Source organism: Carcharhinus amblyrhynchos, chromosome 6 (assembly GCF_965287045.1).
Source record: "Carcharhinus amblyrhynchos chromosome 6, sCarAmb.v2.hapA, whole genome shotgun sequence".
In the NCBI taxonomy this organism is placed as follows: Eukaryota; Metazoa; Chordata; class Chondrichthyes; order Carcharhiniformes; family Carcharhinidae; genus Carcharhinus; species Carcharhinus amblyrhynchos.
Genome location: NC_137329.1, coordinates 65,379,571 through 65,391,163, shown reverse-complemented (window position 1 = coordinate 65,391,163; position 11,593 = coordinate 65,379,571). Strand labels below are relative to the sequence as shown.

Sequence of the window (11,593 nt, the reverse complement as noted above, 5' to 3'; positions counted from 1 at the left end):
GATAAATGTGACTGGCTGTTTCCAGGGGGCTCTTGAGGCCACACTTGCAGTCAATAGCACCTTATACTTGTGGGAAACCTGTGTTTGACCAAAACCCAATGTTCTAGCAACCTGGCTTTCAGGATCCAAGTGGAATTTGAAAAATTGGTATGCTTTCCTTAACAGGGCATGTATTACCTGCCAGGTACATTGACTGAGAGATGCCATAGAGGACCCCGTGGAACCCTGGTAGGGTAATGATTTTAAGGCAGTAGCAATGTTTAATGCTACAAACATGGGGTTGCTTCTAATTCCTTGCTGTTTGTCATGGAGAAGCTGCAGATGTGAGCAACCACATTCTGGCACATTTTACGTTGGAGCGGGACACGTTGAGTTGCGCCTGCAGACAGCCAGCAAAAATACCATGGTCGGAACTCTACCACCTCGTCCACCACGGAATCGGCGTAGGCGAGGCTCCAACAGCAGACATCTCTGTGACCTCGGGCGGGTATTTCCGCTGTCTCCCAGGCGAAGCCATAAAATCTCATCCATTAAACGGCTGAATGGTTTCCTACTTTGTTGGATCTGCCATCATCTCTCTGGCGCACCCTTTGGGCAATGGAATAACAGGTGACGATGGTGTCATTTTCGAAAAGCAACTCTCCCTGGAAACCATCCAGGAAGGGACATCCTGGCCCTTTTGTCATCTGCTCCTTTCTCTCTCCCACTCTGAGCCCAGGGGAAAGAGCTATGGGAAGGGTATCTATCTGACCAAGCTCTGAGAAAGAAGCTGCTGGTGAAGAAACATGGTCCCCAGCCTGACAAACTAGCTGGAATAGCATCGCATACTTCCCCTTGACACTCAGGTCCCTGGCCAGGCTGTTTGGGACTGGCCGCTGCCTTCCCTGTGCAGGAGTACACTCCGAGAGAGAGGTGGAGTCTGATGACACCAACCCTGATCTCGAGGTTCCTGTTTCTCTGCTGGCTGGCTGGCTACTAACACTTTGAGGCAGCTAATGTGACAGAGGCGCGCCCAACACTTCCAAAGTAAACTTAACTCCTCACTATTTGTACAGCAAATCCCTCATTCAGATCTACAGTGGAAACATTGGAATAGTAACTTGGAACAGGTGTGGCCGCCTTTTCTGCTGCTGGGGAACTCTTGGGGATAAAAAAGTATGTTCCTGGCTGTCTGAACCTGCTCAGCTGCCCAGAGGAATTGTCCTAAAAGCCCGGTCGCTATGGAAGGCTATCTCATCGCTCCTGTAAGTAAAGACTACCCTTCTTTGGGTGGGTACTAGCACTGAGTCTCTTCGGGATTTTGGTGATCTGCTCCTCGGTTATTGGTTGTGAGTGTGTTTCTTTGAATTAATTGCAGTATCCCGAGGATATTGTTGCTTACGATAGCGACGTTTGCAGACAGCCACATGAATACTACACCTACCTGAGCAGCGATGCTGAGAGCCAGGGCGGTGAGTAAGCTCCTTGTCTTAGTTCTGTAACTTTCCTGGGACAGGGTTTTATCTCAAATCAGCCAGGGCGAGGCGACAGGGCCACTCTGTTTAATAAGTCATGTGAGATATGTCCACACGTTAGCACTGACCCTTTCCCCTGTTGAATCTGCTGGTCCTGCTGGGAAGTTGAGATCTTTCAGGAGTTGGGGTCCACAGCTCTCTGAGAGCGTGCCGGTCATCAGACTCCATATTGAAAGAAGAGATTTGAGGTTAACATGACCACCGTGCATAGGGAGATCACCACACAGAGCCTGCTCCCCGACATAAGTGAGCATTTATCGTCACGTCCATAGCTAAAAGCAAGTTTCTTTCCAGCAGGTCAATGTCTGCTGCCAATTGGAGATTGTTCCCTTTGGCATGAGATAGCATGGAATAATTCTCCTTTGGTACAATTAACACAATGCACATTACTTGGAATGCTCAGCACATCGCCTATGTCCCCCAAAAGGCAGTGCAAGCCAAACTGGCAGAGCACTATATTCAGGCTCAAATTGCCAGTGAGATTTATCTACACACCATAATTATATGGAAGCAGACAAATAAAGCGGCAGTCTAGCAGTGCAATACTTCACCTGTGGCAGATCTGAAACATACTGCCTGAAAGAGCAGTGGAAGCAGATTGGACAGACTCTCAAAAAGGGATGAGATAAATACTTGAAAAATATGCAGGCCTATGGGGAAAGAGCAGGAGAATGGGATTAATGGGTCTTTCAGATAGCCAGTGTGGGTAGAATGGTCTGATCTGTGCTGTGTCCCACTGATTCAATATAAACTCATTGATGTGTACAAAACTCTTACAGGGATCGACAGGGTAGATGCAGGAAGGATGTTTCCCCTGGCTGGGGCATCTAGAACCAGGGAACACTGTCCCAGAATAAGAGGTAGGCCATTTAAGACTGAGGTGAGGAGGAGTTTCTTCACTCGGACAATGGTAAATATTTGAAATTACTTATCCCAGAGGACTGTGGAGGTTCAGACATTGAAAACAGAGACCAATGGATTTCTAGATACAAATTTCATTTAGGGATATGGGAACAGTGCGAGGAAAATGGTATCGAGTGGAAACCATGAATTAGTTCAAAGGAAGAGGGGCCAAATGGCCAGTTCTTGTTTCTCACTGCTCCAAAACAAAAAGAAGAGAGGTGTATCACTTGTGTGAATGTTGTGCTAGGCACACTAATGCAGGATTTCTATCAGTCCAGCTCAAATCCAGGCTGGAACATGCAAGACGTAGTCAGGCTTTCAGGATATTAATCACTTCCACCTCTCAGGCAGATATGGGGACAGAAACAGCTTTGTGGTTGTCCAGAGTTTTATTTCCTTTTGACATCTGTTAGTAAATTTTGCAAGTCAGAATTGGTGGTGAGAAATGAGTGTACAGCTGCCAAGCTCTGTGTGTGTCTGTGAGACAGACCCACAATCATATGGTCAGATAGGATGAAGCAATTTTGGATTTGACCTCTGGAGATACATAAAGCCAGCTTAATGCAGGACAGGAGTCTTAAGACTTCATATATCATCACGGATATCCAATTGAGCCAAATGTGCAAACTGGATGTGAACTGATTCTTTCTGCCTTCCCCATTGTACTGCATTGCGTTGTTGGAAACTGTGCGGGAATGTACTTCCTCATATTCCAGTCAATATTTACATCTCAAAAACTTTTTTAAAAAAGGGGATTATTGCTGTTTGTGGGATCTTGCTGTGCATGCATTTGCTGCTGTTTCAGATGCAACACAACCTTTGAAATGATTTCATTGGCTGCACTGCACTCTGATTACTGTTTGTGGAAGTGAAAGGTGTTAGATAAATGCAAGTCTTTCTTTGAGTTTGATTTCATGGCAGTGGCAGCAGGGTCTTTAGCATTTTCGATCAGAATACCATCTGAAACAAAGGCTTAAGGAGTTACTAATATGTTACTACTAAAACAATACTATCAAGGACAGTCAGTGGTGTAGCAGTCATCACTGGACTAGTAATCAAAAGACCCAGGTTAATGCTCTGGAGACCTGGTTTGAATCCTACCAAGTCAATCAAAATTTGGAATTAAAAGTCCATGAAACAGTTGTTGATTGTCTTAGAAATCTATCTGTTTTGGTTCACTACTGTCCCCTTAGGATAAGAGGTCTACTGTCCTTACCCAGTCTGACACCAGACCCACTCTAATGCAAGACATTCAATTCAAGGGCAATTAGGGATGAGCATTAAATGCTGGCCTTGCTAGTGACACCCACGTCCCATGAATATAAAAAAACTCTTCAGCTTATGTAGCACCTTTCTCAGAAACATTAACACACAACCTCAAATGAGTTTCTTTGGAAGGCAGGTTGCCTATCTGCTGGGCAATTTAACAATCAGAAAAATCCCAGGAACCACAGTGAGATAAATGAGCAGTTAACACATTGGAAGATATTAGTCAAAGGAGGAAAATTACTTGAGGTCCTGGAAAATTCTTCAAAAGTATTAGTAGGACTGGTCATAATGAGCTGATCTACCAGTGTGTGCTGCTGGCACTCAGTATGTAGTGTTATCCTAAACAGGACCAATCACAGGGCAGCACAGCCTTCATTGTTCAAAGCAACACCAGCTTAGAGATTGTGAAAAACACAGGGCAGCAATAGGGGAAAAGAGCAGTTGGCCCCATAGCTGAGAGTGGTTAGAATACTGCTTTCATAAACCAGGAGTCATGAGTTCAATTCTTGGGGCCCATTAGAGACCAAAGGGGCAATCTATGTATGGAGCCAGGTGATTTGGGCAAGGTCTTAATATTTTCCATCTATATTCACGGACAAAGTACAGTACAGCACAGGAACAGGCTCTTCGGCCCACTACATCTGTGTCAATGCAAATGCCTTCCTAATATTTTCGAGCCTCTATGTGATCCATATCCCTCTGTTCCTTGCCTATTCATGTATCTATCCAGCTGCCTCTTAAATGCCTTTATGGAATCTGCTTCCAACACTTCCTCCACCAGTGCATTCCAGACATTCACACCTTCTATGTGAAAAACCTGCCTCTTGCTTTTCACCCTTCATTCTTAAGCTATGCCTCCAAGTAATTGACCCTTCGACCCCGGGAAAAGGACTCTGACTATCCACTCTAATCAAGCCTGTCATAATCTTGTAAATCTCTATCAAGCCCCCCCTCACCCTCTGACCCTCCAATGAAAACAATCCAAGTTCATTCAATCTTTCTTCATAGTCCATATCCTCCAAACATCCTGGTAAATCTCTTCTACACCCTTTCCACTGCATCAACATCCTTTCAGTAGTGTGGTGACCCAGAATTGTACACAATACTCCAAATGCAGCTTAACCAAAGTCTTATACAGCTGCAACATGATTTTCCAATTCCTATACGCAATGCCCCAACCAATGAAGGCCAGCACTCCATATGCCTTCTTGACCACCTTGTCCACCTGAGTTGCCACCTTCAGGGAACTATGGATCTGATGCCTAGATCCCTCTGTATGCTAATATTTCTAAGAGTTCTACCATTTACTGTATACTTTCCTTTTGGAGTACAATGTTAGCAAGTGTGAGGTTATCCACTTTGGCAGGAATAATAGTAGGAGGGATTACTATTTGAAGGGCGAAAAGCTGCAGCATGCTACGGTGCAGAGGGACCTGGGGGTCCTTGTGCATGAGTCGCAAAAACCCAGTCTGCAGTGCAGCAGGTGATCAAGAAGGCGAATGGGATGCTGGCCTTTATAGCAAGGGGGATAGAATATAAAAGCAGGGAGGTCTTGCTGCAACTGTACAGGGCACTGGTGAGGCCACAGCTGGAGTACTGTGTGCAGTTTTGGTCGCCGCACTTGCGCAAGCATATTTTGGCCTTGGAGGGAGTGCAGAGGAGGTTCACTAGGCTGATACTGGAGATGAGGGGGTTATACTGTGAAGAGAGACTGAATAGACTGGGTCTGTACTCGTTGGAGTTTAGAAGGATGAGGGGGGATCTTATAGAGACGTATAAGATAATGAAAGGGATCGATAGGGTAGAGGTAGAGAGATTCTTCCCGCTCAGAAAGGACAGCAGGACTAGAGGGCACAGCCTCAAGATAAGGGGCGGCAGTTTAGAACGGCGTTGAGGAGGAACTTCTTCACTCAAAAGATAGTGGATCTCTGGAACTCTCTGCCCGCTGAAGTGGTGGACGCTACCTCGCTAATTATATTTAAGTCACGGGTAGATAGGTTTTTGATAGACAAGGGAATTAAGGGTTATGGGGAGAAAGCAGGAAAGTGGAACTGATCCACTTCAGATCAGCCATGATCTTATTGAATGGCGGGGCAGGCTCGAAGGGCTAGATGGCCTACTCCTGCTCCTATTTCTTATGTTCTTATGCAGTAATAATCGCATCACCTCACATTTGTTGGGGTTAACTTCCAGTTTTCGTCTTCTGGCCCAGGTCTCCAGCCGATTGATATCTTGCTGTATCCTCTGACAATCCTCCTCACTATCTACTACTCTCCCAATTTTTGTATCATGTGCAAATTTACTAATCAGACTACCTACATTTTCCCCCAAATTGTATATACTATATATATAGGACCAGCACTGATCTTCATGGAACACCACTTGTCACAGACCTCCAGCTAGAAAAGTACCCTTTCACTACTACTCTCTCCAGGTCCAAGCCAGTTTTGTATCCATCTTACCAGTTCTCCTTGAATCCCATGTGACTTCACCTTCTGTATCAGCCTGCCATGAGGAGCCTTCTCTAAGACTTTACTAAAGTCCAGGTATACAGCATCCACTGCCCTGCTCTGGTCAATTTTCCTTGTCACTTCCTCAAAGAACTCAATCAAGTTTGTGAGACACAACCTCCCCTTCACAAAACCATCCTGCCTATCGCTAATAAGCTTATTCTCTTCCAGATATGAATACATCCTGCTCTTAAAAGCCTTCTCCAATAATTTCCCCACCACTGATTAAGACTCATAGTACTGTAATTTCCCAGATTGTTCATCTGTTTAAGAAGGGCAGAAGAGACAATGTTTGCTATGTTAGATAGAACGAGAAAGACGTTGTAGCTGAAGATTTCACTTGGGACGGTGAAGATCTAGAGCACGATAAGCTTAATAAGGAGAAGGTATTCAATGTTTTAATGGGTATAAAGGTGCATAAATCCCCAGGGCCTGATGAGATGTATCCTAGACTGCTGTGGGAGGCAAGGGAGGAGATTGCAGGGATCCTGACGGAGATATTTAAATCTTTGCTGGCCAGAGATGAAGTGTCAGATGACCAAAGGATGGCTAATGCGGTACCTTTGGTCAAGAAGGGCAGCAGGAATAAGCCAAGTAATTCGGGCCAGTTAGTGTAATGTCAGTGGTAGGGAAATTATTGGAAAAAATGTTAAGCGAGAGGATTAATCAACATCTAGAAAGGCAGGGATTGATTAGGGATAGTCAGTCCGGATTTGTTGGTGGGAATGCTGTCTAACTAATTTAATTGAAGCTTTAGAAAAAGTAACTAGTTTATGATGAGGCTAGCATAGTTGATGTGGTTAACTGGACTTCGGTAAGATCTTTGACAAGGTCCTAGATATAAAGCTGGCCTAAAAGGTTAGAGTCCAGTCGATCCGAGGCAAATTGGATCCAAAGTTGGCTTGTTAATAGGAGGCAAAGTGAAGGGCTGTTTCTGTGATTGGACGCCTATGACTAGCGCTGTACCACAGGGATCAGTGCTGAGACTCTTGCTGTTTGTTATATACAGTGATGACTTTTATCGAATGTAGAAGGTATAATTAGCAAATTTACAGAGGACAAGAAATTAGGTGGTGTTGTTGATAGTGAGGAGGATAGTCTGAGGCTACAGGCTGATATTGATTGGCTGGTAAATTGGGCAGAGTAATGGCAGATAGAATTTAATCTAGATAAGTGCGAGGTGATGCATTTTGGAAGATCTAATAAGGGAAAGATGTACACAATGGCCCCTAGTGAGTATTGAGGAACAAAGGGACCTTGGTGTGCAAGTCCATTGGTCGCCACACTATTGGAAGGACGTGAGAGGATGCAGGGGAGATTCACCAGGATGTTGCCTGAAATGAAATGTTTCAGCTATGAGGAGAGACTGGTAGGCAGTGTTTGTTTTCCCGGGACAGAGGAGGCTGAGGGGAGATCTTACAGAGGCGGTACAAAATTGTGAGAGGCGTAGATTGGTTAGGTTATAAGAATCTTTCCCCCATGACAGAAGTGTCTAAAACCAGAGGGCATAGGTTTCATGTGAGGAGTAAGTGGTTTACAGGGGGGATCTGAGGAAAAGTTCTTTCATGCAGAGGATGAGGATGGGTGTGGGATGGAGAAACACATGATTGAGGATGGATGGATGGATGAAGGGAGTGGGGGAGGTGCGGGAACAGGGCAGGACAGCATTATTCATATTTTCATATGTTCGCAACAGGATGTAGAGGATGCTAGGCTCTATTTTGAAGTTTCTCTCTCTCTCCTCTATCAATTGCTCTCACTCTACTTTTCTTTGTCATTCATTGTCTCTCTCCTTCTCCCTTTCTACATTTCTATCTCTGTTTTTCTCTCTTTCTGTCTCTTGCACTCTTTCTCTCTCTCCATCTCAATCTTTTCCCCCCTCTCCATCTCAATCTTTTCCCCCCTCTTACTCTCTCTTTCCCCTTCTCATTCTCTCCCCATCTATTGTGTATCTCTCTTTGGGTCTCCATCTCACTCGCTCACCCTCCTGCTTTGTCTCTTCGTCCCATTTGTATGTCCCTTGATCTATCTTTATCTGTCCATCTCTCTCTCTCAGTGTCTCTGACACTTTTCCCCACTCTCACTCTCATTATTTAATTTGTCTTCCTCTCATTTTCCTGCTGTCACTTACAGACCATTACTGGGATTACTCCAGCAACCACATCCATGGAGACTTTGAGGCTTTTGGCGATCATCACTTCACTGAATTACAGAGTGTTCAGCCCCCACAGTTGCAGCAACTGTACCGGCATATGGAGCTCGAACAACTGCATGGCTTGGAATCTTTACCTGCGGCCAGTATTCCTATCGGCACAGCACTTCATTACAACAAAGCACAGCCTTCAGCAACCAGCAGCTTCACGGCCACTCCGGTAAGTCACATATCCAATACCGAGTGTACCAATTTCTTGTCTGTTCTTTCTGATGGCAGCTGTTGGCAATGATTCTGCTTTTGCCATTCCTATCTTCTCTTTACCGTCAGTGTTGCTCACCACTCTTGCTACCCACTCGTGTTGCTCGCCACCATCACTGCCCATTTGGCATTGCTCACTATCCTCGCTACCCACAGTAACACAATGGCTAGATGTAATAATGGATGATAACACAGGCTGGAAAACTATAATGAATAATATAAAGGTTGGAGTGTATTATGAAGGATAGTACACAATCTGGAGTATGTGAGAATGGATAATACATAAACTGGTCTGTATAATAAAGGATTAAAGGATAATACACAAGCTGTCATAATGGATAATAGGCTGGGATGTGATATAATGGACAGACTGGAGTGTGTTAACATGGATGATACTCAGGGTGCCATGTGTTATAATGGTTAATACACAGACTGGAGGATAATACACACACAGTAGTATTTTAGAATGACTAATATGTAATGTAGTGTGTGTTATAATGAATAATACACAGGTTGGAATACATTACAATGGGACTCACAGACTGAGTGAGTTATAACAGGAATTACACACGCTAGCATGTGCCAGAATGGATAATACACAGATTGGACTGTGTTATAATGGATAATACAAAGGCCAGAATGTGTTAGAATGGATAGGAAACAAGCTCAAGTATAATATAATGGATAATACAAAGATTGGGTGTGTTAGAATGGATAATATCAGGCTGGAGTATATTATGAGTAAAATACGGTGAATGTTAGAATGGAATCTACATAGGCTAGCATGTGTTAGAATGGATTGGCTGAAGTGAATTTCAATGCATAAGATGCAGGCTGGAGTGTGTTATAATGGATGATATGCATGTTGGATGTGATAGAATGGATAATGCACCGACTGGATTGTTTTATAATGGATAATAGAGGCTGGAGTGTTTAAGAATGTATATTACATATTCTGGGGTGTGCTAGAATGGATTGCACGCCGGCTGGGGCGTGTGCTAGAATGGATTGCACGCCGGCTGGGGTGTGCGCTAGAATGGATTGCACGCCAGCTGGGGTGTGCTAGAATGGATTGCACGCCGGCTGGGGCGTGCGCTAGAATGGATTGCACGCCGGCTGGGGCGTGCGCTAGAATGGATTGCACGCCGGCTGGGGCGTGTGCTAGAATGGATTGCACGCCGGCTGGGGTGTGCGCTAGAATGGATTGCACGCCGGCTGGGGTGTGCTAGAATGGATTGCACGCCGGCTGGGGCGTGTGCTAGAATGGATTGCACGCCGGCTGGGGTGTGCGCTAGAATGGATTGCACGCCGGCTGGGGTGTGCTAGAATGGATTGCACGCCGGCTGGGGTGTGCGCTAGAATGGATTGCACGCCGGCTGGGGTGTGCTAGAATGGATTGCACGCCGGCTGGGGCGTGCGCTAGAATGGATTGCACGCCGGCTGGGGTGTGCGCTAGAATGGATTGCACGCCGGCTGGGGTGTGCTAGAATGGATTGCACGCCGGCTGGGGTGTGCGCTAGAATGGATTGCACGCCGGCTGGGGTGTGCTAGAATGGATTGCACGCCGGCTGGGGCGTGCGCTAGAATGGATTGCACGCCGGCTGGGGCGTGCGCTAGAATGGATTGCACGCCGGCTGGGGCGTGCGCTAGAATGGATTGCACGCCGGCTGGGGCGTGCGCTAGAATGGATTGCACGCCGGCTGGGGCGTGCGCTAGAATGGATTGCACGCCGGCTGGGGCGTGCGCTAGAATGGATTGCACGCCGGCTGGGGCGTGCGCTAGAATGGATTGCACGCCGGCTGGGGCGTGCGCTAGAATGGATTGCACGCCGGCTGGGGCGTGCGCTAGAATGGATTGCACGCCGGCTGGGGCGTGTGCTAGAATGGATTGCACGCCGGCTGGGGCGTGCGCTAGAATGGATTGCACGCCGGCTGGGGCGTGTGCTAGAATGGATTGCACGCCAGCTGGGGCGTGCTCGAATGTATAACATAATGTATAATATACAGATTGGAATGAGTTTATAATGCACAATACACAGGCCATAATGTGTTACATTAGATATTACACAGACAGGAGGATAATACATAGGCTGGAGTGCCCCAGTAGACCTTACATGATCTGGAGTGTGTTATAATGAGTAATACAGTCTGGCATGTGTAAGAATGCATATTACACATAGAGTGTGTTAGAATAGATAATACACAGACCATAATGTAGTACATTGGATATAACATACATTGGAAGATAATATGCAGGCAGGTCTGTGTTAGAATGGATATGATACAGACTGGAGTCATATAATGAGTGTGTCATAATTTATAATACAGCATGGTGTATGTTATAATACAGAACATGAAATGTATTTATGGATACTGCAAAGTTTGCATTGTGTTATGTTGCCTGATACACAGTCTGTAGCATGTGATAGTGCATAATACACAATATATAGTGTGTTACAAAGGATATTAAACCAGCCTTAATGTGTTACATTGGATATTACATAGAATGAAGGATAATATGCCCTGGAGTTTTTTATAATAATGTCGAGTGTGTTATAATGGATAATGCAAAGGCTGGAATATGTTATTATATGTAATACACTGCCTATAATATGTGATAATAAATAATGCAAAGAAAATTGAAGCATAGGAACAGGCCCTTTGACCCTCCAAGCCTGCATTGACCATGCTCCCTGACTGAACTAGGGAGCATATCCCTCTATTCCCATCCTATTCATGGATTTGTCGAGATGGCCCTTAAAAGTCACTATCGTATCTGCTTCCACTACCTCCCCCAGCAGCGAGTTCCAGGCACCCACCACCCCTCTGGAAAAAAAAGACTTGCCTCTTACATCTCCTTTAAAACTTGCCCCTCACCTTAAGCCTATGCCCCCTGGTAATTGACTCTTCCACCCTGGGAAAAAGCTTCTGACTATCCACTCTATCCATGCCCCTCCCTTAATCTTGTTGACTTCAATCAGGTTG

General features: G+C 45.5%; 1 protein-coding gene across 4 annotated transcripts in view; it reads left to right on the top strand.

Moving 5' to 3' along the window:
* Nucleotides 1–981: 981 nt before the first annotated feature.
* spi1b (Spi-1 proto-oncogene b) overlaps nucleotides 982–11,593 on the top strand; it is a 45,450-nt gene continuing 34,838 nt past the window's right edge. For 2 of the 4 annotated variants that reach the window (XM_080191639.1, XM_080191638.1), the window contains exons 1-4: nucleotides 982–1,244; nucleotides 1,358–1,451; nucleotides 2,294–2,374; nucleotides 8,330–8,568. In XM_080191639.1, the coding sequence (XP_080047765.1) occupies nucleotides 1,221–1,244; nucleotides 1,358–1,451; nucleotides 2,294–2,374; nucleotides 8,330–8,568 (438 nt within the window). In that variant the 5' untranslated portion in view covers nucleotides 982–1,220. The remainder of the gene's footprint in view (nucleotides 1,245–1,357; nucleotides 1,452–2,293; nucleotides 2,375–8,329; nucleotides 8,569–11,593) is intronic. The other 2 variants (XM_080191641.1, XM_080191640.1) reach the window with 1 other exon arrangement.